Source organism: Pipistrellus hanaki, assembly GCF_964339955.1.
Source record: "Pipistrellus hanaki genome assembly, chromosome: 14".
NCBI classification, from domain to species: domain Eukaryota; kingdom Metazoa; phylum Chordata; class Mammalia; order Chiroptera; family Vespertilionidae; genus Pipistrellus; species Pipistrellus hanaki.
This window is the reverse complement of record NC_140516.1, coordinates 45,861,921-45,889,359: the sequence shown is the minus strand read 5'-3', so window position 1 is coordinate 45,889,359 and position 27,439 is coordinate 45,861,921. Positions and strand designations below refer to the sequence as shown.

The window sequence follows — 27,439 nt, the reverse complement described above, 5'->3', positions numbered from 1 at the left end:
TCGGGCCAGGCTGGGCGGACCAGGTGACCAGCGGGGTTGGGAAATCAACCGAGGCAGCAGCTGTGAGTCCTCTGGTCACCCCGATCCCTTCCCATCTCCCTTCACTCTCACTTCTCCTTCCTCTGGTGGCTTGAGTTCCTTCCTTGTCCCCACCCTCCCCGGTCGGAAGGAACCGACTTTTCTGAAACAGAAACTTTCACTCTGAGAACAAATGGCCTCTCACTTAGATTTTTCCCAGAGAGAGAGAGAGAGAGAGAGAGAAAGAGAGAGAGAGAGAGAGAGAGAGAGAAGTTCTCTCCGGCCGCACCGGCGGCCCAGCTGACCGGGAGCCCCATGGGGTGGCGGCCCCGGAGACGTGAGTGAGTGCAGGGCAGGCACCCAGGACCCGGGGTTTGTAACAAAGGCGCCGGAAAGGCTCCGAGGCTGTACAAAGGCCACCTCCTTCCTCATTTCCAGCCCCGGGAGAGAAGCCAGCCGCCGGCCAGCCCCTGGGAAAGGACAGAAAAGAGGGCCAGCACAGGACCGCTCTCCCCGGGGCAATGTGCCTCTTCTCCCGCCTTGCTCTCCTCAAAACAGTCACTATTGCACTTTTCCATGCAAGCAGGTGTGAAATGCACATTCAGAGATGTTTTGGAGAAAGTTGGGAAAATACGGAGTCAAGGATAAAAGAGGATGTAGCCCCTCGTATCACCTCTTGGTACACAAAAAGTAGCTGATGAATGAATGAATGAGTGAATGAATGAATACCTTTCGAATTAAGGAGAGGAAGACTGGCCTGCTAAGGAAGGGGACAAACCCAGATGGGCCACGTTGCATACCTGACAATCATTTCCCTTCACAAACACGCGTAGACTAAGTCTTGGAATCTGAGCTGAACTCGGGCTCCTCTCTGGTCCCAAATCCCAAACATCTACCCCCCTGACATGGAAGACACTGATAACAGGGAGGTCCTCTGCGGAACAGAGATATCGCGAGGAGAAGGAGGAGGAGGAGGAGGAGGAGGGGGAGGAGGAGGAGGAGGAGGAGGAGGAGGGAGACAGGCCGCCTGCCGGACAGATAACAAGAACACCGCCAGGGAGGGCATCCACGTGTTTTGACTCTGGGGCCCCGGAAGGATAAAAAAGTCTGAAGGCTAACTTAAACTCACCCTGGCCACAGTCTAGCCCATGGAAAACTGATCTGTCACATCACAGAATGACCAAAGGGGAGCGACCAAAACAACAAATTGCACAGAGGACAGCATGTCCAAGGCCCACGTCTTCTCTGTGAATGACCCTTGTCACACCGGACGCAAAGAAAACATGTGACTCACGAAGATTGGAGAAAAGGGAGGCGGTCACAGAGATAAGGGCTGTGAGACGGCCCATGGCGTCTGGGTGGATGTCAGGCGGCCCAAGAGGCCCGGACCCAGGGTGAGAGGACACGCCACCCACCCCATGGATGGAGCTCCTCAGCAGATCTCCACGCACTCAGTCTGCGCTTCCTACCTCCTGCACCAGCCTCTCGGGGTGGAAGGAAAGTGGAAGAAGCGACAAGAACAGCGGACACAGAGTTCGGTCCAATGAATGGTACACAACAGGGGTAACAGGCCCCAGAGTGACATGACCCTCACCCTCTCTGGGACGGTTTCCCCAGTGCAGAGAGCAAGACAAGCTGTGTCCATCACGTAGGGGGTGCCGATCGGCAGCGGGAGCTACAGCCTGGTCACGATGCCCTGGGAATGAATGGGACTTCACCAAGGTGCTGGAAATTCCAAGTTGGGCACCGAGATGTCCACTTATGGTTCTGCGGTGGATTGGCAGAAGAAACTAGGGCACTCATGTAAGACTCCAACAAAGAAGCTGTGCGAAGAGAGAGTGAGAGGAGAAATAAAATAGGTGGGTGGTCCCATGGCCATCCCACTCCAAGAGTGACCTTAGGGGAGGGATGCGTTGCTGGCACTGATGGACCAGGGCTAAGCCGCGGCATGTAGATCACTCGGGCATTCTGCAACACCCAAGTCATTCTGTCTTCGTCTTTTTCAACTCACTCCCTCTCCCATGAGGGAGATGTACCCTCACAGTGAGACTGGAGAAGTGAGTGGTCTGTTTGCTCCCAGGCGATGACCAAGCAGAGAGAATGGTCAAACCTTAGAGGTTTTTACAAATAGTCTTTGGAGGCAGGACTAGGAGAGTGTATCTATGACCAGTGATGTAATGTAAGCAGAAACCGATGTGTAGAGACTATGAGCCCACCTATGATGTTTAAAACACGTCTTTGAAAAGACAGGAAGTCTGTCAAAATGGGAATGCTGCCTTCCGGAAGTATCTGTGCCGTTTTCTCATCCTGCTTCTCTAGGTAGCCAGGACGGACGCCTCAGGGAAGGCGCATCCTGGTGGGTCACAGACACGGGGCCATGCCCCCACATGACAGAGCCCTCTGCGCGGTGGACACGGGGAGCGGAGGGCAAATGAAACATTTCAGCCTACCGGAATGCTTGCCCGACCATAGCTGTCATGCGGAGATTTATAGAGCTGGCACTTCCGGTCTCCGTACGGTGCTGTGAAAGCCCAGAGTTTCCATACACAATGTGTACTGGAAAGTAGGGTGCCGAGGAGATGAAGCAAAGCGGCATCTATATTTGTGCCAATGACTAACAAGCAAAAGCACCACTTCGGCCGTGATGCCACGCTTTTCAGAAATCAGACATATAACAAGCCACAGATTTATAGGATGTGGTCAAACATAAACCCAAGGAAAGTTTCATTTCCTACCACCACGACGGTTAACTCCCTGTCTGTGTGACTAGCTTTGCAAAGTTAGCAGAAGTCTCTTTTCTCTTTAAATGTAGGAGTTGAGAGGTCAATAAGCCAGTACCAACAGTAATGTTCCCCTCTCTTGAATACACAGGTGCACGCATGTACACACACACACACACACACACACACACACACACACACTCAAGTATCCCTATACATGGGATGCAAAGAGCCTCAACACCAGCACCAAGGTGGGTCAACCAAAACCTCAGAAGGGACACAGGGCACCATCTTGCTAATCTCCATGAATTCGGAAAAACATGGTGAAGGCCCGAAGAGGAAGGAAGCAAGGAATAAGGGAAGGACTGGGACAAAGAACTTTTTTTTAAAAGATTGTTTGCAAGCATTTCCGTGAAAATGGTATTGACTAAGCAATTACAGGAAAAACACTTTCTTTTTATCTGAACGCATGTATGCCATGGGTCACACCCTATTATTGTCACCATTAAACCGGTTAATAGCCCCAATGTAATGACTGTGTGCGGCTGGCGTGAACAGGTACGGGAAGAGCTAACTAGAAAGACGTGAGTCACGCTGCCCAGGTGGGTATCGACTTTCTTAGTCATATTTACTCAACTGGTCAACCAACCTCCGTTCCCTGGCGGAGAGAACTATAGAGGGAGAACCCAGCTGAACTGCAGGAAAGAAAGAGGAGGGAAGGCGATCGTTAACTACGGATGGGGTGGAAGGTACCGTATGGTACTCTTAGAGCAGAAAATGGGACTTAGTTGTCCTGAAGAAGAAGTTCTGTCCAGCTCCTGGGGAAGCTGGGGGTACTGAACACCCAGCACCTTCTCCTTTAGCAGGTGCAGATGGTTGGTGGGGAAGGCTCCAACCACGGGCTCCTGCCAGGGGCTATCATAGCTCTGCCCCTTCGCTGTGTGACCTTAAGCAAGCTGCTTAACCTCCCTGTGGTTCTTCTGCAAAAAGGAAGAGCCACTGCATCTTACTCTTAGTGCTGCCTTCAGGCTGTGAAGACTCAACGTAGGCAAATGCCCAGACCATGGGAAATGTATGATAAACGTCACTCTGGTCAGATTTCCATGGCTCAGGGCAGGTACTCCACTGTCATCCCTTTCTACAAACACAGGGATTGCATCCTGGAGGGTGAAGCACCTTGCCAACGGCGGGGAGGACATTGGGGTCACACCCAGTCCTGCCTCCATCTGCATGCGGTTTCCATGACGCTACCCAGTTCCTCCCCTAAAACACCCGTGCTGTGGATGGAGTTTCCATACACCACCCCAATTCTCACAGGAGGAAACACTTCCAAAGGGGCCTACACATTTCTGGGAACGCCTGCATGCGAAGCCAGCTACACAACTGAGCTGCCCCCCAGCAGTGGCTGCCCATCACACAGCCACACGCTCAGTGTGCGAGTCCCTAAGAATCCTGCCGGGTGCTTGTGCCAGACCAGGCACACCAGCTCCTCTGACCAAGCCCCCCCTTTACAGGCTTCCTCATTTGATGCTCAGAACAGCCCTGTGGGATCCCCCTTCGCTGATGGGGAAACTGAGGGAGAGCAGTAGGGTAACCTTGCCAAGTTCACACAGCCCGTGAGTGGTGTCGCCGTGCCTGACCCAGTCCCGGTTGGGAACTTAGACCCCAGCCCAGAAACGGGGCACACTGGCATTCTCCCAGGAAACGTTCCCCCGTCCTAGGGGCAGAGCTGGCACCGGGGATCTAATCTGCAGGTCTCGGGGTGTCAGGCAGAAATCTCTTTCGTTTTCCTCAGACTCTGCAAGGGTGTCTGGTTCTCCTTTATGGGTCTCATAACTCCGACCAAAGGTTAATGCGTTAGTGCTCGCAGGCCCTGGTGGAGGAACAGCTATGGCCTTTCCATCCAGAGTCAGAAGGAACACCGCACTTACTAAAAGACTAGAGGCCCGGTGCACGAAATTCATGCAACAGTAGGCCTTCGCAGCCCCGGCTTCGTCCAGAAGGTCATCCGGACTGTCCTCCCGCTGTTCAGTTGATTTCCATATTATGCTTTTATTATTATAGATTATTATAGATGACCCAGGGAGGGGCTGCTGAGGAAAAGCTTGCACCTGGCCACAGCTGCTGTACAGAAGGGGGACCCCCTGCTCGGTCAGACCCAGGCCAGCGAAAGGACAGGGCTTACACAGGCACCGGGATCCAGGTAATCCAGGCCCAGTCCAGAACATTCCTGTCTCCCGCACACCTGCCCAAAGGGGAATGGCCAGATAGCAAGCTTTCCACAAGACGCCAATCCATGGCATGACCAACCGGAGCTAAGGCACATGAGAGTGTTTCGAATCCTGGGTGCTACGTCACGTGAGAAGAAAACACGGACCTGAGTAAAGACTTTTAAATTTTAGATCCATGAATGTTGAGAAGAGAAATGCATCCAAATAATGAAGAGATTACAAGCAGGTTAAAAAAGAAAAAAAAAAAAGTGGATGTCTGCATTTCTTCTGTATGGTTTCCTCCACGTCTCTGGTTCTCTTAAAGGGCTAGGTACTACTTCTTACACTAGAACAAGCTTCTTATGACTTAGTCCACCTCTTCTCTCTCCAAGGCAAGTCACGTGGACACGTGTTAATATGCTCTAGGCCTGTCTCTGTCCTCTGAGTCCTAACATGTAGCACAGCACTCAGCACGTAGTAGATATACAATAAATGCTTTTTAAAGGTAGAGGGCTTTACGAATTGGCTCTAGGATATTCACTTATCTTTTTTTTTTGTTCTTTAACTAGCATTAGTACGAAATCATTTGCTGTTTAAGTCTAAAAGTTACTTTACAATGTTCATCTGCATTAACTTGTGCTTTTCTGAAGATGAAAGCGTGTTCTCGATGTTCTTATTTCTCGGGACCACTAAGCCAAAGAGGCCTGTCATGGCCGAGCACGTGGGGTATTGACGACATATTGAATTATTTAAAAGGAATTGAGGATGCTCCCTGTCCTTGGAGAGCCAGGCCTGCGAAGAAAGCCGTGCCCGCCTGCCGGGGTGGGGGGCCTGATTCCAAAGGCAAAGCTATGCATGCTAAGTGACTGATAACAGAGCAACGTGGGGGTGATAGCTCCTCCTCCACTGGGAAGGGGCCCAGGGAATGATTTCCTGGGGGTCAAGTTCAATGGCATGAGGTGCTGTTCGCTGTCACAGAGGCTACGCAGGACACTGGACCGCCAGCCACCCCCGGGAGCCAGGCACCTCGGATCCCCGGGAGCCCCGCCCGCCGCCCTCTTCTGGTAAACGGGCATCTTTATGGCTCTGATACACCCATCAGTGGTCAGTACACCCAGACATCATGGCACCCGACACACCAGGGACCCGGCGGGAAGCCGGGCTGTGGCGGACGGGCCCTGCCCTGGCTGCAGGTGACCTTTGGATGGGCGGGTGCGTGCGGGGCTGGCTCATCTCATACCGTCATGGGGCTCCGTGACCTACCTCCAAGCACCAGGGCTCCCCAACCTTTTGTAAGGAGTGGCTCCTCCTCATGTCCCTGAAGACTTGAGTGCTGACAGTGAAGTCTGAGGGGGGGTAGAGGTGCTGACAGTCGTGGCCCTGAGTGCAGCAAGGGAGGGGACACTGCGGCCGGGAAGAAAGGGGAACAGAGTGAGGCTCGGCGGGCGGGGCGTGGTCCCCAGGCGTTGGCGGCCCCGGCCTGGCTGTCTACCCTGACCCCGCTCCTCCAGGGCTCCACGCGAACCCACAGCTTGTCCACCTCCCTGCCGTCCAGCCTGGGGACCCCCTCTGGTGGCATCGTCACACAGCCTCCTCCCTGCAGACTCTGTGCCATCCCTTCCCGCTCCCCACCTCTGCCCTTCGTCACCCCAAGGTGCGCGGCCACGCCTGCCTCTGGGCCTCCAGGGGGCCACTTGGCTCACCTGTCTCCTCTCTCTCTCTCTCTCTCTCTCTCTCTCTCTCCCTCTCTCTCTCAACTTACCTTACTGAATCTTCTATTAGTATAAACCAGTGGTCGGCAAACTGCGGCTCACGAGCCACATGCAGCTCTTTGGCCCATTGAGTGTGGCTCTTCCACAAAATACCACTGCCCGGGCGAGTCTATTTTGAAGAAGTGGCATTAGAAGAAGTTTAAGTTTAAAAAAATGTGGCTCTCCAAAGAAATTTCAATGGTACTGTTGATCTTTGGCTCCGTTGACTAATGAGTTTGCCGACCATTGGTATAAGCCATGCCGTATTCCTACCCTACAAAAATGCAGCTACATAGGGCTTCACCCTACAGCTATTGGGGACATCTTAATGTCCTTTCCCTCTGCCAGACGGCAATCGTTTTGAGAGAGAAGCAATGGCAAGGACCTCTCCAGCCCCCTCGAAGGCCTGGCAGCCCCCACTTCAGGTGCTCCGAGAGCATGTGCTGCCCCGAATCCCTACCCAGCCGGAGCTCCGTGGCGCGAGCTGCCTCGGTCCCCTGCCTGTCACTCGCCTGTGGCTCCACCATGGGTGTGCGTGTCCCTCTGCTACACCTCGCAACTACCCTTCAGGTAGGTCCTGTCACCCTCCCTTCACAGAGGAGGAAATGGACTCAGAGACGTTAAGGAGCATGCCCAAGGTCACACAGCTAGTCAATGGCAGAGGGGGAGTAATGGACCAGGCCTCAGTCAACTTACAGGCTGTGCCGGTGCCGATGGTGGCAGCCGCTCTATGGATGGTGCAGAGAACTTAGGGGCGTGAAGGGCGATCTGAGGCCCGAGAAGAGCTCTTTCCCAACAGAGAAGCATCATTCCAATTGGCTTTTCGGAAAGAAAATGTCTGTGTCCTTTCCGCCCGCCTCTGTTCCAGGTGTTAGTCGTTTTATACGATGGAAGACCCCATGCACAGATGGCTCACCCTTCTTCACCCGAGTCACAGAATTTAGTGAAGAGGGTGAGACTGAGCGCAAGACCCAATATCTTAGGCTCTGATAGTCACTAAAAAGCACAGCGGGGACCAAAGACCGGGAGATGGAAAATCGATAGACATGAAGGACAAATCTGTACAACAGCAGCCAGGGCTCTAGAATAATTTCCTTGGCTACCATATTTCCCGGGGCTCCCATGGGGGAAAGAGATGGGGGTGAGCCAGTTGGAACAAAATCATCCAAAGGCCACGTGAACTCCCCAAACGAGACGGGGCCACTTCATCTACAAACCGGTGTCTCTCTAGGACCTTCCACTGGCAGCAGCTGTCCCTGCATCTCAACTGTGAAAGCCGCCCATGGCAGGAGCCCGGAGGGCTGCCCACCCCAACCGGAGGCCCCGGTCCCCACGGCACTCCCGTGGCTCATTGGTAAACAGGAACGTGAGTCACTAGGCAAGCATAAGCCCATTCACAGGACCGGCCCCGCTCCACAGCCCGGGATCCCATTCCGCCCTGTCACAGCAGTGACTCACCTGCCCGCCTCCCACCAAAGGTGACCGGTGTGGCCCGCTCGTTGTTCCTGGAAGGAACCCAGCAACAGAGAGGTCTCCCTCCTCGTCTGCTTGCTTTGTTTCCTAACACAGTGCTGAGAGCAAAGGGGCAAGGTCCGCGGGGCAGGTGCCCCAGAAGTTTGGGAAAGACATGCATCTAATAGGGTTACCATCAATGGGCATCATCTTTATCATCTTCCCATGCCTCCGCAGGGCCTGTCTTTTGTACACCGTGAACTCCTGTAGGCCACTTCAAGTTTGGGGAGGGAGGGGAGTAGGTGTCATATAAACAAGTTCAAATGCATACACAAACTCACTTCGTGCCGTGAGCCAACGGCAGTCCAGTCTCCCCTAACAAATAGAAAACTCGTCAACGGACCCCAAAGGCTAAACAGCAGGCCCCGGCTACGTTTCCTGCACAGCATCTACTTGTGCTTTTTCTCCTAACAGCACACCCTGCGTTATTGAGGAGGTGCCACCCCAACTCCCAAAGCCATACAGCTCAAGTGGAGTGGATCCCACACCCAGCTCCAGGGATGCTCAGTCCAAACGCTCTCTGTCTATCGCAGCCCCTAACCACAGCTACTGGTTGGCAATTGAGGGGGAAGGTAAGCTCTCTCTGGGCTTGAACCTGTCCCCATATGCAATGAAGTTAATCTGGAGGAAAGCAGAGCCAACAGCTGGGGGAAATGGTGTTCTCGGGTATGAATGAGCGCCTGGATCCAGCCATGCCTGAGCCTGCATTAACGGTAGGCTTTTCCGTATGCGTCAATACACTCCTCCGAGCTCCGTACAAGGACAGAGGGGCCACCTACCTGGTGCTAAGTCTGCCTCCTCGCTTTCTCTGGAAGCACTGACCATTGGTGACAGAGGATTTTAAGACGTGCATCGCCTCTGGGGAACGTGGCATGTTAAAAGAGAGGAAGACCAGCCCGGCCAGTGTAGCTCAGTAGTTGAGCAGCAACCTATGAATCGGGCGGTCACAGTTCAATTCCTGGTCGGGGTATATGCCCCAGATGATGCGGGCTGGATCCCCAGTGGGGGGCGTGCAGGAAGCAGCTGATGATTCTCTCTCATCATTGATGTTTCTCTCGTTTTCACCAGAGACTCAGCACCTGATGACACGGAGTGTTGACCGGTTCTGGATATCACCACATGGATCGAGAGGGAAAATGTGCCACAAAAAAAAAAATAGCAACAGTGGTGCACTCTACTATTTTGTTTCTTTATGAGGTCACACACACACCCCGCTCAACAGCTGGCTGGGCAATATTTAAATGTGAACAGAATGAAAAGCAATGAGCTAGAAAGCACAATTTACTCTGCCAGGAAAAGTAAACAAAAAAGAAAAGAGTATAGATGAAGGTGCTGAAAAGCATCACACACACACACACCCTAAAAAATACTAACACCTTCAGAGATAAAGACTGTATGAAATGATGTTATTCGGGTCCAATCTAGCCAATAGCTGTTGGCTGTTGGGAGAAGTCTGAGCTTACCTCTAAGGCAGAAAGAGGAAGACCAGAGTTTTCATCCCTGTCTCAGAAAGGTTAATTGTATGTGTCAACTTGAGGGGGCCACATAAAGTTAGACAGTATTCTGAATGCTTCAGTGTTCCTGGATGAATTCCACATTGACACTGAGAGACGGAATACAACCCTCAGGTGGATGTGCCTCCCCTGATCAGCTGAAGGCTGAGCTCTCCCCGAAATAAGGGGGGGCCTTACTTCCTCCTGCCTGGAGTGGAGACATCGGTTTTTCCTGCCTTCAGACTTGAACTTGAACGCTGGCTCTTCCTGGGTCTGGAGCCTGCCAGCCTTTGGACTGGAACCACCTCACTGGTTTCCTGGGTCTGTAGCTCATTGGCTGCGGAGCTTGGCACTTGCCAAATCTTCATAACAATGCGAGCCAATTCCCTATGGTGAGTGACACACATGTGTGCACGCACATGCACACATACACACACACCCTATTGGTTCTGTTTCTCTGGAGAACCCTGCCTGATACATCTGGGCTGTGTCTTTGAGGAGTTTTCTTCTCTACAGAAAGAGGGGAAGGGTTATTGGTGGACCTCTAAAATAAGTTAGAACTGCAAAATGGAATGGGTTCTCGAAATCATGGAATTGAATGCTTTTGATTTTTTAAAATCCTTCCAACTAGACGTACCCAGAACTTCCCTGGAAAAGGACAAACTGAACCCCAGGTTTTAAAGATAGGAGTCGGGGTTCTATGCATACCCTGGAAGAATTTTATTTTGAAAGCACAGCATCTTTAAAGAAATTGAAAATTCACTTAAGAAAGGGGTATTGGTAAGAGCCATTCCACTAAAAAAAAAAAAAAAAAAAAAATTAGTAAAATAACAATTTTTGAGAAATTCTTAAGGGGCTAGAATCCTACCTCTTACTATTTACCGATATATACACTAATATATACAAAAATGAAGGTACAAAATAATAATAAGCAACAGCAACCAACCACCCCAAGCTAGCCCATGTGCACTCGGTAACTCGGAGAGAATGTCTGTACAGGTTATGCTCATCTAGTTCAGCTCAGCTCCATCAATAATTCTCACCACTGAAGGTGAGGTAACTTCGATGGGAACTAATTATACTTGAACTATGTTCACGAACAACCTACCGCAGATGCAGAGAAACGGTAATGGGCTGCCATTATTGTCATCTAAGGCAAGCCCACTTCTTCCCCAAACCCGGACACAATCATTGACAAGGCAAATGTACACGGTATTTGTTTTCTGGATTTATTGTTAGAAATGTGAGCGCCGGTGAGTGGCCAGGTGAGAGTCTGTGCACGGGTGTGAGTGTGCACCCATGTGCCCACTGCATCTGTGCAAAGGTAGGTGGTATCAGCAAGTATGGAAGTGCCCACAGTCGGGAATGGCAAGTGCCACCTCCCATACAACACCTCCCTCCTCTTCCCTGACCCATGATGATGTCACTCAGCCATCCCACTCAGAGCTGGCATCAGGGGACACAGAATCACCATCCCGGCACTAAACAATAACCGGCACCCTCCTCCCCTATTGAAGGAAACCAAATGTTTGAAAATGCAAATAACGGGTTTCTAAAACAACCCTGGAATTTCTCCGGGAGACGTTTTCGTAATTCACATCTTGTTAGCCGCGGGAGCCCCGATGACACCTCTTCTTTTCTCATTTCTAACCGGTGATTAGCATTAGCTAATAACATACTATTCTCTGCTATTATGTGTCCTGACAACATCAAACTCCAGAGGGTCTTCGTGGTGTAATAACTGGATCGCTGTGCAAATGAGGACTAATTTATGAGAAAATGTTATTTCAAGCTTCTGGTATGTTGTTGTGGGTTTTTTTGTTTGTTTGTTTGTCTTTAATAAACCATTGTTGGCTGAAATGCACTAGCTGCACAGAAACTTATTAAATTGAATAGTTGGAAAAAGCTTGTTATGAAAGGAGGAATCACACTGGAAGGCCATAAAGGACATCAATAGTAAAACCAGTGGATTCCCACAGGCAGGACTGATCCTGACACCCTCTCATTCCTAGTCTCTCAAACGCTCACCAGCTCCATTCACTCACATCCCTGGTTCCAGAATGACACTCGCCCCCAATGTGTCATCTCCAAAAGGAATCACGCTGCTGCCAATCAGAGATCTCGAGCAGCCACCTCTGTTGTCATCGTGCACCGGTCTCGGGCGATCAGAATGGGTCCTGCCTGGACTCCGGTCACGTGGCAGAAGGCAGGGAGACACAGCCTGGTCAGGCTGCTCTGCAATAAATGCTTAGCACTATGGTATTTGGGGTTTCTCAGCTTAAAAGGGGGAATCAGACCGATGGGAGGGACAAGGGCTCTGGGAAAAATGAACCCCTGTGCCACCCAAGATAGGCGACTATCTTCTGCCATCCCAAACATGTATATCTTTGTTAGTAAAAATCAGGTGGAAGAGAGCCTCGCGAGAAGAAACAATCGGGCGTGTGTGTGTGTGTGTGTGTGTGTGTGTGTGTGTAAGGTGACAATGACAGCACACACCATCTCATTCCTCCATGTGACAGGACACACATGACTGGAGGGATCAATCCCATCCACTCCCATCTCTCCCCACCTGTTCGGGCGTGGTGCTCGGAATAGCAAGCCACACCTCCTCATTCAGATGGCCGCAAGAGAACACCCAGTTCTCAGGGTCCCCTTAACAACTACTACAGCCTCCCTGCTTCTTAGAGTGAAAATCATCGTCATGTGTCTGACTTGTGCGGCCAATAAAAGGGGGAAACCAGGTGTCAGGTGTTTCTTGAAAAGTTAGCAGAGCTGGAGGGTGGTGACCAGAGCAGCCGGCCCAGACTGGGCCCTTCCACCCCCTCTTCCCCCCCCCCCCCCCCGAGAAACTCCCACCTCTGCTACAGCAACCACAGCGAAGGTGGGAGCCCATGCAGCCACTCTGGGCAAAGTGGCTTTTCTTTCCTGTCTGCAGACTGTAAACATACCTGGGCCTCTTAATATTTGCAACAGGTAAAACCAACAACCAGAAGAGTAACAAACCAACCAACCTAACACTAAACAGAAAACTCCCTGCGATGGAAATAACTTCACCCAATCTCAACCTTCTGATTGCCATTGGAGCGGTTACCACGGAGGAGAAAGGAAAAAGAGGAGACAGAGCCATGGGGCACTGGTCTGAATCATGGGACGTAATGTCTTAATCCTCAGCCAAACTATGGGAAAAGTTTCTAGCAACCGTTTCTACTTTAATAAATAAAAGTCTTTGGTGCTTCTGGGAGACCACAAACTCGGAAGTCACCTGAGCCAATGTTCGGTTTCAGGTAGAGTCCGTTAAGGTAAGTGCTTGTTCAAATACGTAGAGCATCCAAAGACTTGAAATTTTTGCCCCAAAACAGTATTTACCAGAAGAGCACTTAACTTCCAATTAATGGAATTTACAAATTAAAAGGAAGATGGTTTAGCTTCATATATATTTTTTTAATTTATTGATTTTAGAGAGAAAGGGAGAGGGAGAGAGAGATAGAAAAATCAATGATGAGAATCACTGATCGGCTTCTTCCTGCACACCCCCTACTGGGAATCAAGCCCTCAACCCAGGCATGTGCCCTGACCGGGAATCAAACTGTGACCTCCTGGTTGATAAGTCGATGCTCAGCCACTGAGCAACACCAGTGGGGTTGCCTTCCTATTTTTAAATTCTGAAGCTTATCATCATCAGCTCATGATGGAGCAATAAAAAACATAATCTGCCTACACAATGGAATATTGCTTGGCAATTAAAAAGGTCTGAAGCACTGATATGTGCCACAATATAGATTATGAAAAGATTATGCTAGGTAAAAGAAGCCAGTCTCAAAGGACCACATATAATTACACATACACAAAACGCCCCAAAGAGGCAGGTGCACAGTAAGAAAGCAGATGTGGGAGGAAATGGGAAAAGCGATAGTTAACGAGTAAAGAGTTTCTTTTGGGGGAGATGAAAATATTCTAACATTGGTTGAGGTGATAGTCACAAAACTCAGTGAACATGCCAAAAAAACCATTAAATCTCCACTCTAAATAGGTGTGAGGCATGACATGTGAATAAACTTATTTTTTAAAAACGTGTTTCAATTGGTGTCACTGCCATGATCTTCTCTCTACCTGACTGCTTTCTATTGGGATCCTGAGCACGTTTTATGTGAGATAAATATGCAAGTCTGTGAAACGGGTGGGATAAAAATTATTATTCCCATTTCACAGGCTGCAGAGGTCTGGAGGCTTCTGTTTCCTCCCACTGGCTGGCCAGGCTTCCGCAGGGCACGGGGGAAACATGGGGGGGGGGGTGTAAATTATGGGGAAGAGTAGGGGTCAAAGGCCTTATCATCCCCACATCAGGGAGGAATTGATAACCGGCTCTTGCCAGATGCCTAGAAATTTATAAGGCTGGGGTTGGGTCATACAGACAGGCTACTACACAAGAGACATTGAAAAATGGCACTTGGGTGACTAGGTTGCAAATCTTAATAGCATGCAATTCAAGTTAAACAGTTTAGCTAACCCAGCAGGGGAGAGGGGGAAAGAGCCGCCTCTGGAGCCGCTATCTGGTGGGGTGAACGCACAGCCAGTTAGATGGGGCCACACAATTTTCACATCGAGCCTCCTGCGCGCCCACAGGCAGCTGAAGGCACGGGCGTGCTGTGGATTTTCCCACGTTTTCAAGAGCCGTGACAGCCCTCTTCAACGAAGCCGTTTAACAGAACAGGAGGTTAAAGTGGGAGCCACCAACACTTGTTTTCTTAATTTACACCTTTCATTTAGTTCCCGGGAATGTCACGGAGGAGCCCCGAGATGTATGAAGCACTGTCAAGACAGGGCTCCTTTTAAGAATAAGAATAGGACTGAGAAAGCAGAATGGGGTCCTGGAAGGTAATCTGGAGCTGTATCTTTAAACAGACACGCACACACACACACACACACACACACACACATACACACACACCCCACACACACACACACACACACACACACTTTAATATTTATTCTGGGAGAAGCAAGGTGATCTGGTTTGGGTCTCTGACTTAAAATAAAAATAAAAGACGATGTAGTAAGTGAGGGCAGGGCTAAGATTCGGAGAAATATGAATGTGATGACTTCACATCATGTCTTGCACTCAACGCATGGCTGGACCTCACCCACACAGCAGCTGTTGCTCTCCTCTGGGGCAGAGGCCTTCCCGAAGCATGAGCAGCTACGATCGCTGTGTCCTCATGTTGGGTAGTTTTAATCGTTTCTCTAGAATATTCTAGAAAATTACTGAGATATTTTAAGTATATAATTGGCAAAAAAAAGACAACTTAAAATGTGCATTTGCAAACTGAGGTGTCATTTACTTTCAAATATTTTCCTATATCGTAGTCAGTATTTAGTTTCAGGAAGAGGAGTTGCTCAATCAACATGTGAAAGCAGGATCTCTCAGCCTGGACACTGCTGACATCTTGGTAATTTTGAGGGGGTGGGGTTCCTAGCAACCTTTGGCCTCTACCCACTAGACAACAGCATCATCCGCTGCCCAGCTGTGACGACCAAAATGCACGGTGACATTGCCAAACCTCTCCTGGGGAGTGATGTCACCCCAGGTGAGAACCGAGGTAACTGGTCTACAAGTTTTCCTACAACGGGGAGGGATCCAGAGGCCCGAGGCTGAAGAAGGACCTGGACCACTGCAGCAGCAACCCCACCTTCCAACCCGAATCCGAATCCTCCAACAGCCCTCAGGAAGCCCAGCAGAATGTGGCGATGATATAAACATCCCCTCGACCCCCCCAGAGGCGAGTGTGTAACTTCCAGCTAGGTGCCCAAGTCCCACAGAGCCCCACAACTCGTTTAAGTGTTCCTGATATTATTGCTGACAAATGTGCAAAGTGACAGAAGTAGCAAGATTGGCACCGTCTAAGGCAGTGGTCGGCAAACTGTGGCTAGCGAGCCACATGCAGCTCTTTGGCCCCTTGAGTGTGACTCTTCCACAAATTACCATGGCTTGCGCGAGTCTATTTTAAAGAAGTGGCGTTAGAAGAAGTTTAAGTTTTAAAAATTTGGCTCTCAAAAGAAATTTCATTCGTTGTACTATTGATCCTTTGGCTCTGTTGACGAATGAGTTTGCCGACCACTGGTCTAAGGCAAGAGGTCTCTTTAAAATCACAGAGCTCTAGAAATTTGCTGATCTATAATAGATACCCCCCTCCCCCAATTACTCAAGAAAACTCAAACTACCCCCTTTTCTGGTGGCCAGTCTTCTGGCAAAACAATGACATTTTATCTCTGATCTCCTTAATGCCAGGATCCAAGGTACAAAATAAAAAATGGAGCCCAAGTGGAATTCATTAGTCCAGAATGTTCTGCTTAAAGTAAGTCCTAGTATCTATGACATCCAAGATGACACTGGCTGGAGGAAGAGAGGGGCCAGCCCCCACACCCGTGCTGACCTCTGATGGGTCAGCCAACCTGCCAACCAGGGTACCCTCCAGCCCACCTCTGCCGACGGCCAAGGCAGCTCACCAGCAATGGGTAAGGGAGCCAACCGCCGCCCCAAAGCAGGAGGGACGAACCCCAGACCGATCGGCACACTCCAGTGCCGCTGGCCCCCACAATGCATCATCGTTCCGGGGTGTGGTTTGTTTTCTGGACGCAGGGAGTCGTCCCGGCCACAGGGATGAGCACCGTCTGGTTAAGTGACTCACTCCGAGGCCCACAGGTTGGGAAGGCTTAGGGAATGAAGACGGGGTGGGAAGCAGCTCAGAGGGAAGAGGCAAGAGCATCGGGAGACCCGGTGAGACCCCAACACCTTCCCAGCCATCAAAACCGAGGCTTTGGGGGTTGGCAGTCCCCTTCATGATAACTCAAGGGTTCTTGTCTAGAGACCCTGGGCGGGGAACTTCGTCCGGTCTGAGTTCTAGACAGAGAGCAACCGAGACGGACGGCCCAGGATGTCTGCGGCCGCGTTCTCCCATGGCACAGGCCAGGCCACCAGCTCCGCCCTGTGGAAGCCCGGCCTGCTGCCAGCATCCTTGGGCCCACGCCCACCCTGGGGGCATGAGCGGTGCAGCTACTCCAGCTCAGGGCCAGGTGCAGGGCCAGGTGCATCACTCAGCACTGAGCACCTGAATCTATTAAGAAGCCAGAGAGCCCTGGTCCCCGCCCTTTTACCTGAGACACTTAGAAAGGTCTTGGACCCCAAGCCAACCCCGCATTATTACTAGGGTGTGTCCAGGGAAGCGCAGCCTCCTGCTTCTTTTCTCTCCCAACGGCAGACGAGAAACAAAAGAACTAGAATCAAGAGAAAGCTGTGATGACACCACCCCCAAGTTGCCCGCTGTCACCGCAAATAAAAACTTCTCATGTTCCACAGCCCGTTCTCCAGCGTGAAGGTCTGTGCTGGCTCCTCTTATTGAACAGTTTAGAAGCAACCGAGCGATCTGCAAAGCACATGCCCCTGCTTTGCAACAGCAATTTGCCTGAGCAGTCACCTCCTTGGAGAGTTCATGGAGGGGGGCGCATTGCCTCAACCACCCCCCCAGCATCCATCCACACAGCCCCTCACCAGCCCCACAGAGGCTGGAAAGGTGACAGGTTCTCTGCAGGGCGACACCAATGTCACCTTCCTGATGGGGCTTCCACCAGCTGCTGTCAGGGTACCCAATGTGCCAGGCTGGCGAGGACAAACCTACGAGGGGCAGGCCAAGGAGCTCGGTGGCAGCCAGCTCACAGCCAGCTGCCGGGCCGCTGGCTCTGCTCTGGTTTCAGTACAGGCACCAGCACGTTTGTCCCATGCCCAGTGCCAACACTGATAGCATCCCTGCCCCGGCCACACCTGGAACCAAGGATAAAGAATTCTTCTCCCCAGAGGGTGAACTAGGGGAGAAAGTGGGGGGTTTTGGGGGGGGGGAGAGGCAGGGAGAAGAGAAGAGGGGAGGTTTCCTGAAGCCCCCTGGAGGTCCCATCCCGGCACAAAGGGCACCGAGGGAATCGAGCCCATTTCTACGTCTGTTCTAACATCACCAGAGACAGACACTCGGCCTCCCCTGCCCGGAGTACCCCCAAAGCAGGAACCCCCCTGGACGTGAGTTCCAGGGAACAGTCATTTCCTCCGGGTCCCAGCTCAGGCAGCATCTCACCCTCTCCCGCCAACACGGAGCCAGCAAGTAGGAGGCCACCCCTTCCCAGGCCCAGATCTTACCCACCCAACATCCCCCCGCTGATTCTAGCACGCTCTTGTCCTCAAAACGTCCACCCGCGTGGGCGTTTCTGTCTTCCTGTCAATAGTGAGGTGGAGCACAGGAAGCAAAGACCCTGAGTTCCCCAAGGCCGAGCCCAGGAGGACACCTTGGGCAAGTTTCCGTCAGCAGCTCCTCGCTCTGTGACGTGAAAGGAGCCGGTCACACAGAGGCCACCACCTATTGTACGATCCCACGAAATGTCCAGAACACAGGTGAAGGCCTGGGCTTGGGAGACATGGGGGAAAATGGGGAGTGGCTGCTAAAGGTTTGTGTTGTTGTTTTTTTGGGGGGTGGGGTTCAGGCGAGGCGATGAAAATGTTCTAAAATTAACTGTGCTGATGGTCACACAACCCTGGATATATTATAACTAGCGAGCTGTTCTTTCGATGAGTGAGGTGTATGGTATGTGAATTGCACCTCAATAAAGCTATATATATATATATATATATAAAGGTTCTTTGTTTTAGCCAGAGTACACATGGGGCTCTCACTCTTCCCTGATTGAGAGTGGCTTTTAAATACTGTCTCCTGGACTAGAAGCCAGAGTCACCTGGAAGGACCTTAGCAAACACAAAACTGCTCGCCTGCTGGAGACTTAGGCTCCTCATATGGGGTAATAATGCACAGACCCTAAAACATCATGAGGTTTCGATTTAACGGGGGATGTGATGAGCTTAGCACCCTGCCGGGGACATACCCATTTCTAGCACCCTCCCACAGAGAGCCTCAGAGTGAAAGGCCGGCCCAGGGAGGGCGGGCAGCTATCTGCTGGATCCCTCGGCTCTTTTTTCCAGCCTTCTCTCCTAACCATCCTTGTTAAAGACTTTGGTCAACTCAAAAAATAATAGTAAAAACCTAGGGTTTAGGGACCCTACTAAAGCTGTATCTGCGTGTCCTAAAAATGTTTCCATAACCATTCCTGCATGGCTACAGTGGGGTTCTACAAAGGAAGTGTCCATGATCAGCTCTTAGCCCTAAATAGGTTAGCCCCCATGATCCCTTTAGAAGGGAAGGGAGAAAACGAATGCAGAGCATCTAGTACATACCAAACAACTAAGAACATCACATCATTCATTTAATGCAAAATTCAATTACTAATAATTTTTTTTTAACTGACTCCTATTCCCCCAGGGACCTAACACCACCCAATGGAAGCCAATATCTTACATGATCCCCTACTCCTTCCTAGACTCATTGGTTGGTACAGACCTGGCCCCTGACCCCAAGCCAGGCCAATCAGAATCCTGCTCCAGAATTTTCTGAGTGAAACTGGAGTCCCACCAATCCCCTGCTGAGAATGAAAGCCAATGACACTACCCATCACTCCGACCTAAGAGCTGTGGCGGGAGAAAATGGTAAAAGGAGATAGGGCACATTCACAGGGCTGGTGTCCCCTCACTGGGACGGCATTTCAGTCGTCCCTTGGACAAGTTCTACCTCAGGCCATTCCCTAAAGTTGGCTATGGAAGTCAAAGACCTCCCCTTATCCTCATTTAACCTCATTCAACTTGTCACTACAGAGTCCCGTTATAGGCGGTTTTTGAGGTCTTAAAGAAAGGGGAAGGGGACTCCAGATTAAGCCATTTTTCTGCATCACACAGGTAATACAGAATGAGGCCAAAATCCCTGGCCTGCCCATCTGTCTCTAACGCATTGGTTGGTACCCTCCACCAGCCCAAAGCTCCTACTAAAACCTGCTCTGCCCTGAACAGGACCCCATGGCACTCAGCCCTGAGCTGGCTCGTAGGTCTCAGAGGTTGTTTCCAATATGTGCATGTGTGCTTTGAAACAAGTCAACCGCAAACACGGAAGGCTCCTTCTCCCAAGAAAACACCGAAATGATTCCACACGAACTCCTTGAGGCCCCCGTGCCTGTGTGACAATGTGCTACGTGCATGCCCCCACCCCCACACACAACAGTTATGTTACTAGATGTGACAGAACAAAGGGCTCCACGTTGTGAAAGTGAAGGTTAAAAGATAAGGAGTATATCACACCCACCCCATCTCTGTATAGTAGTCTGTGCTGGGAGCCTTAAGTGGGCCATTAGCAAACATGAAACGAGTTCCTTGGTGTCCTAGTTGGTCTCAGAAGGAATCTCAACCAGGTGGGATCATCTGCCCTTGCCGATCTCAAGATTAATAAGCAGGCATGAGAAGAGGCGAAGGAGATCCCCTTGGTGAATACAGTAAGCCCCAACTGTGTACACAGCCCCTCGACAGGGAGAAAACCGGATTGGTCTCCATCTTTACACAGGTCCCAGTTCCATTTCTGAATAATGGCAGTGTCGGTGTTTGTTTGGATGTCCCCAGCACGTCCTTCTGGAAGGCTTCCTTGACTTGGGCAGGCAGAAGGAAAACAGCCCTCTATTGTAGACATGCTTCCTTCCACCTCGGAGCAGACCTGCCAATCCTGGTGCCCACCACACCCACCGGCCGCTCCTCAGGGGGTCTAACCCCGACTGGGCGGCACATTCCGAACCATGTGACAGCCCCTCCCTGCTCACAGACCCACGGACTGACGGCCAAGGCTGGCCAGTGGCCAGTGATGTCACCACCACCGGCACAAACACCCCAACCAGACAAGGGTGAGTAGGGCCAAATTCTTGTCCTTGGTTCTTTAGGGTTTGCGCTTTTTTAACTGAGAACTCGGGGGGAAAAGAAATGAGAACCAAAGGCAAAGGGATACCGAGGAGCAGCGGGTGACGTGCACGAGCCAAGGTTAGCATGAAGAGGAGAGAGTGTGCAGGTGTGGCAGAGGGAGGGGACTACAGGTGGAGGGTTAGGAGGCGACACACGAAGGTGAGGAGTGAGCAAAGTGCTGAGTAGCATCACGGTCAAGCACAAGGACAGCCTGGCATCTGGAACCATCCTTGGCTGCCGGGACTTCGGCCTCAACACCCAGCACCACCCGCTCAGCTTCTGTGTTCTGGCTGCTGGGAATTCTGTTTGTGTCTCCGTGAGGCCTTGTCCCACAGCAGCATCTCCTCCTCCTGACTCAGCCTTCCAACAACGTCCACGTGGCTCACATGAGCCAAACTGCATCCCCTTGTCCCCCAGAGCCCCCTTCCCACCCCTCCCCAGCATCCTGGATCCTTCACAAGGGCTTCTGGGTAATCGCCGCTGAGGTGGACCCACCCTTAGCTCAATGAATAAGTTGCTGTCGGCTGTCAACAATGAGCAAGAACATACAGAACAGATAGGCCACAAAACCTTTCTGTATGAAAAAACAAAAACAAAAAAATCATTCCGTTTTGTCCAGTTGGAGCTTTGTGTCCGAAACAGAGAGCTGGTGAAAGCTCCATTAGCCATTCTCCTTAAGGGCAGTCAAGTCTAGACCAATGGTCTCCCAGGACGGCTTCTCGGCAGGTTTAATAAGGCACTTCAGTCAGAAAGAATAATAACTTCTGAAAGGAACTTCAGAGTTGACCTGAAGCCCATCCAGTTACATTAAGTGTCCTGGAGGAAGACTGGGCTTCCAAATGGCACCCACACATTCAAAAGAAGAACCACAGGAAGAAAAAAAAATCCTGATTCTCCAAGCTTACGAAGCTCTGCCCATGAACTCCGTCTCCCCTCCCGCAGTCATCGCACAGAGGACACCGACCGGAATCTCCAAGCTTCCAAGCTAGGAAGAGACCAAGAACAATCACAAATACCCCTATTTCTTTTGAAAGCCACGAGGTAAAACATGCCATGACCTGCCCAAGGTCACAGGACAGGTTTCTGACGGGATAACAGGACCTGGGACTCCTTCCTTCCTGCCCGGGAATGTAACTGTGGACACACGGAAAGCTTCTGCCACATCTAGACAGAAGGACATCCAAAGCCCAGCGATACTCCTCACAGAATCTAACAGAAAAATAGGCGGTGTCTCAGAAGCTTCACGCGAGAGGCTTGGCAACGGAGAAAAATTACGGCCGAGTATTTTCTGGGGAGGGGAGGGAAAGAGGTATACGAAGGGGTTTGTGGATAATAAAATCACTCCCAACCCAAACTGCCCCACACATGGAGAAGTCCAGGTCCAATTCATCTGCATTAGTCCGTCCCGCGCTGCGGTCCAGGCATCGGAAAATTTACTTTGGGCCGAGCCTCCCCAGAAAGCGCCCCTGCCAGCGGCTCTGCAGCTCGTTTCTTTGTATGACAGCCTCCGTGCCTGGCGCTCCGGCGCTGGAGCCCATCCTGCAGGCTCTTAACGGGTGGATCGAGTTCAAGGTCCTCCAAGTATCTATCATTGTCCAATTCACATAATATGTTAATAACCGCGGGCCTATTATGTTGATTTATTCAAAACCGCTCACAGCAGACATGCAGATTCTTTGGGGCTGTTCTCCAACTCTGTGTTCCAACACATCACGAGCCCGGGGAGGTTAATGCGCGCGGCCCGGGCTCCCCATCAGGAGGCCCGGGACCGACGGCACCTTCAATGCTCACACATCATCTTCGGATGCGGCCCCTGTGCTCATTGTTCCCGTCCGGGCTGTAGCCCAGCTCCTTCCGGCGGGGAGGTGGGCAGAGGAGAGGTTGGAAGGCGACATACTTTCCATGCTTTTGCCCGGCAGCCCAGCCCCACCCTCTGTCAATACCAGCACCTCCCTTCCAAGGTCGGAAGCAGTGGGGAAACTCGGAACCGAGGATTCTTCATGAACCGAATCCTGCAGAATGGGTCCCCGTGATCTGCTCTGGCACGTCATGTCTAACGACTCCCTCCGCCTGCCTTCACCCTCTCGGTGCAGCTTAAAACTCCGGCCCCCACAAACCCCGCATGCTCATGTGATCAAAAGGGGGTTTGGGAAGCTTCTTACAGAGCATCCTTTTGAAATTTAGAGCTTCAAACAGCGCGGCTTTTATTCAAATTATAAGATGCATACAGGCCTAGCTCCTCTGCTTTATGACTCGTATTGTTCCTACCTTTCTGAAATTTTGATGCATATGATAGGTAGGTAAATTTAACTTGGTAGTGTTTCTTCACTCCCTGAAAATCTGTTACTAGATTAAAGGCATACCTTACAACTGATGATGTGTTAGAATTTAGAAAACATGGAATTACTAAGGGGCACCCCCCCCCCATGCCCTTGAATCATGCATTTCTCTGGCAGCTTCTTGCTCCACCCCCTGCACAAACCACAGAATTCTCATAGCTGGTGTTGCTGCAGAAGACGTATCATTGGCAAAGCACTCCCCGTGATAACATGGGTATAACATGTGTGATAACAGCACACACACACACACACACACACACCAACACTGAGCCAAGCAGCACAGGCTGTCTGAAAAGTGTTTCTATATGGGCCCCCTGGGCCCCCACAGCATCCCTCATTCCTGACCTCGTCCCCAGAGGGAAGTCCTTATTTTCTTCCTCAACCTACTGATAGGAAAACTGGCAAAGGAGGGACTTGGCAAGCTGACCCGGCAAGGAGGCCGCTAGCAGGGTGGAGGCCGGCGTCTGCCCGTCTCCAAACCACTGGGCTCCAGGGCCTTCACCTTCAGAGCCACGGCCAGCCCCACCCTTTCCAGATGAAAGAACTCGGGGTCCATGGTGAGCTACGGATACGAACATCACACCGCTTAGAGGCCAACAGGGGAGCCGCTGACGGTGTGAGCTGTGTGGATTTGGAGGCAGGAAGTACTGTATCCCACGCCCCAGGCAAACATACGGTGCAGTTCCGAATGGATCTATGGGTGTCTTCTCTCTCTCCTCCACGCCACCCCCCTCCAATGTTTCCCGCCTGGTTGAAGACTACGCTTCACTCCCATTATTAGGAGCCTCCTTTGCCCACATTCAAAAGGGTCTTCTGCCACGCCTTGGCGATGCTGGCCTGGCAAACAGCATCGTGCAAGCCACACAGCCTCCCGGCCTCGCTCCGGGCTCTGGAAGGAGTGGCTGGTACCCAAGTGGCACAGTCTTAGGGGAGGTGGAGCCCAGACTGGCCAGGCTCCCTGGCTTGTGTTCAGGGAGAGGCAGGCTGGGAACCTGGCCAGCCTTTACCTTGCCCTCTGCAGAATGGGTGCATCCTCCCATCCTTTACTGGACGCTTCCCAGTCCCGACATGCACATGTGGGAAAACATGAAGACAGAGCATTTATTTATGTCAGTGGTCACACCAGAGGTAACAACTGGCCAGTCTGGAGAGGGGACGACATTTCACTTTAAAAAAGGACAACATCCGCCGAAACCGGTTTGGCTCAGGGGATAGAGTGTTGGCCTGCGGACTGAAAGGTCCCGGGTTCAATTCCGGTCAAGGGCATGTACCTTGGTTTCGGGCACATCCCCAGTAGGGGGTGTGCAAGAGGCAGCTGATCGATGATTCTCTCTCATCGATGTTTCTAACTCTCTGTCCCTCTCTCTTCCTCTCTGCAAAAAATCAATAAAATATATATATTTTTTAAAAAAACTAAAAGAAAGGACAACATCTTTTCCCAGGCCCTCCGCCGCTCCATTAATGCTCGCCTTATTTGGGGAAAAAGAAAAACTGGCTGCGGCCTCCGTGGCCGTTTTATACGCCGTGAAACTGGCAATGTTTTGGAACAAAAAACAACTTTTGCACCAGGGTACTTATGGCATCATTATCGCATTTTCCAAGCCCGGCTGCCAGGCTGCCAGGGCGCGCGGGAAGGCGCGGAGGAACAGTGGTACCTTCACCAGCGGCCCGGCTCAAACAAGGGGGCTTTGGAATGGATCTCGGTGTGCGCGCACATTTATGGCAAAATAACCCGCGTGCATTTACCTTATAAAAGTGTTACAGGTAGGCATACTTATGTAATTTATTTAATGTTCTTTAACATCCATGCTTACTTGGGTTTCGTACAATTTATTAACTTTTCAGTCTGGCCTGCAGGAATGGGAAAAATAAAAGCAGATGTGAACGCGCTGCCCCCATTCAAATGCTCGGCAACCTCCTGCAAAGCCCGGGACCAGCTAGAAAATATTGCTGCGCCTGCCATCCAGAGCCTGCCCAGCCTGGATCCCCCCTTCCAGCCAGAGGAGGCTCGTGCTGCACCGGGAAGAGGGTTTCTGCAGCCCAGCACGAGTCAGAGTTCCAACATCTCAGGCGAGAAAGGCTGGATGCCCCACTGGAGCGCTTGGTAGACTTTCCTACGGAAACGGTCCCTGGTGAGGAGACCAGAAGCAAGTGGGTGCGGGGCCAGCCAGACCTGGCCAGCCCTCACAGTCTCTCCGAGGAGCAAGGTGCTCCCCTCCTTCCTGCCGGGAGTCCCCGAGACTTGTCTATTTCAGGGACATCACCCCCAAAGTCCACCCATCCAACAAAACACGCAACACACTTGTGCAGGCGTGCACACACATTGTGTGTTCTCCCTCTCTCTTTCTCTCTCTCTCTCTCTCTCTCTCCCTCCCTCCCTCCCTCCTCTAGCTCTGTCTAATCTTCCCCTGCTTGGCCCTTTGGCTTAATATTTACCAAATCTCTTGGCACATGTCCCTCTTTGCTAAAGAAAACCTCTTTCATTGCTCTTTTCTTAGGCCCCGTTTTCTTTCTCCAGCCTCTGGCTCCTTGGAAAAGGCTCAGAGCCAGCTGACCGAGGGGGGTCTCAAGAGAAGGCAGTGGGGAGGAAAGGGAGGACCGGGAGGGAGCAGGAGCAAGCCCACAGCGTCAGATAACAGAATTACAGCAATGTCACATCCGGAGTCGCTCCCTTTAGCCCAGAGCTCGCACTCCCGCCTGGCTCCGGCCCGCGCAGGGCTCTCCCGCTCCATTCACCCACACAGGCAGCCCCTGCACTGTCACTGCTTCATTGTGGAAGAAACCGGGAGGAAACAAGGAGTATGTTTCTTGGCCAGACATGAAAGCGGCCACAGGGTTTGGTTTGAGGCCTGGAAGCCGATGGCTGTCAAAAGGGAAGTTGATTAGTAAATAGAAGCCTGAGCCTACCCTATAGTGTTTTTTTTTTTCTGGAAGGTCAGGTTTATATCTCCACATACTACCACCTCCAGGAAGAAAGGCGTGCAGACCATGGGGAGGGGGACAGTGGCTCATGAGCTTGGTTAGAACTTTCTCACAAAGCCCAGCTTACTCTTCCTGGGGACGGCTGCCCCCCAGAGAGATGGCAGGAAGTGGGTCACTTCACAACCAAAACACTGCCCTGTCTGTGAGCTCTGTGGTCCAGTGGGGAAGAGAGGTTTGAAACTGCAAGTAACCATGCCCAGAGCTCATTCAGTTTTGTTTTGTTTTTTGGGTTTTTTTTAAATATATTTTTTATTGATTTTTTACAGAGAGGAAGGGAGAGAGATAGAGTTAAAAACATTGATGGGAGAGACATCGATCAGCTGCCTCTTGCACACCCCCTACTGAGGATGTGCCCATAACCAAGGTACATGCCCTTGACCGGAATCGAACCTGGGACCTTTCAATCCACAGGCCGATGCTCTATCCACTGAGCCAAACCGGTTTTGCAGTACGTTGTTTTCCTCAATGCGTAAGACGAGAAATTTTATGCATACCCCCCCCCACAACAAATCATCCTTGATGTGTGTGTACACACACACATTCTCCGTTCCTCCCTCTCTCTGGCTATTATCTAGAATTTAGGGCAAAAGCATCACACCCAATTTATTAGTCAGTCTCTGGTAGTAAAGAGCTCAAAATGAAACCCTCGCTCGTTTATTAAGACCCCAGAGCGTCCCTCGGGCCAGACTCCTGGGAAATTGTAATAGACCACAAAGCCTTGACCTCCGGGTCTCGGGTCAACTCCTTCCCCCGCTTATACCACTTAATCGCTATTAGAACACCTAATGGCCCCTTAATTGGGTTGATTATTTTACCTGGCCCAGAAAGACTAAACTTTCTCTTAACCACTATCGGTTATCCCCCTCACTTGCCACGACCTCCCCTCCCCCCGCCCAAAAGGAAAACAAAAATTTTTGGAAATATGGAGGGCCATAAAAGAACCACACGAGAAAGAAATGTGACCAAAAGCAATAAAAGAAACCCCTACCCATCAGGGGAAAAAAAAAAGTTAACTTATGTTCCTACTGGTTTACAGCTGGGCTGAGGCCTGAGGGGAAATGTGCTGTGGTCCATGTTCTTGTGGTTTCACAGGGATCTATTTGTGAGCACCTGGGAAGAGAGAGCGAGGAACTAACTGGCCAGTGTGGCTCGGTTGGTTGGAGTGTTGTCCTGAAGGGAAAGGTTGAGGGTTCGATTCCTGGTAAGGCCGCATGCCTGGGTTGCGGGTTCAATCCCTGATCGGGGCCCGTACAGAAGGCAACCAACTCATGTTTTTCTTTCACATCAATGTCAAGTCTGTCTTTCTCCTCTCTCTCCCCTCATCCCCAATCCAAATCAATAAGCATGGCCTCAGGTGAGGCTTTTAAAAAAACAAACAAAAAAAAAAAACTGGCCACCAGCCCTGGCCGGGGTTACTCAATGGTTAGAGTGTTAGCCTGGGAATCCAAGGGTCACGGGTTTGATTCTGGTCAAGGGCACATACCTGCATTGTAGGTTCCCCGCCCGGTTGGGGCAAGTTGGGGAGACAACCAATTGATGTGGCTCTCTCA

At 51.2% G+C, this 27,439-nt stretch overlaps 1 protein-coding gene across 1 annotated transcript in view; it reads right to left on the bottom strand.

The window, feature by feature from the left end:
* Nucleotides 1–27,439, bottom strand: part of TCF7L2 (transcription factor 7 like 2) — a 194,732-nt gene that overhangs the window by 67,423 nt on the left and 99,870 nt on the right. The window contains 1 exon segment of the mRNA XM_084903412.1: nt 6,212–6,352. Within this exon segment, the coding sequence (XP_084759538.1) occupies nt 6,212–6,352 (141 nt within the window).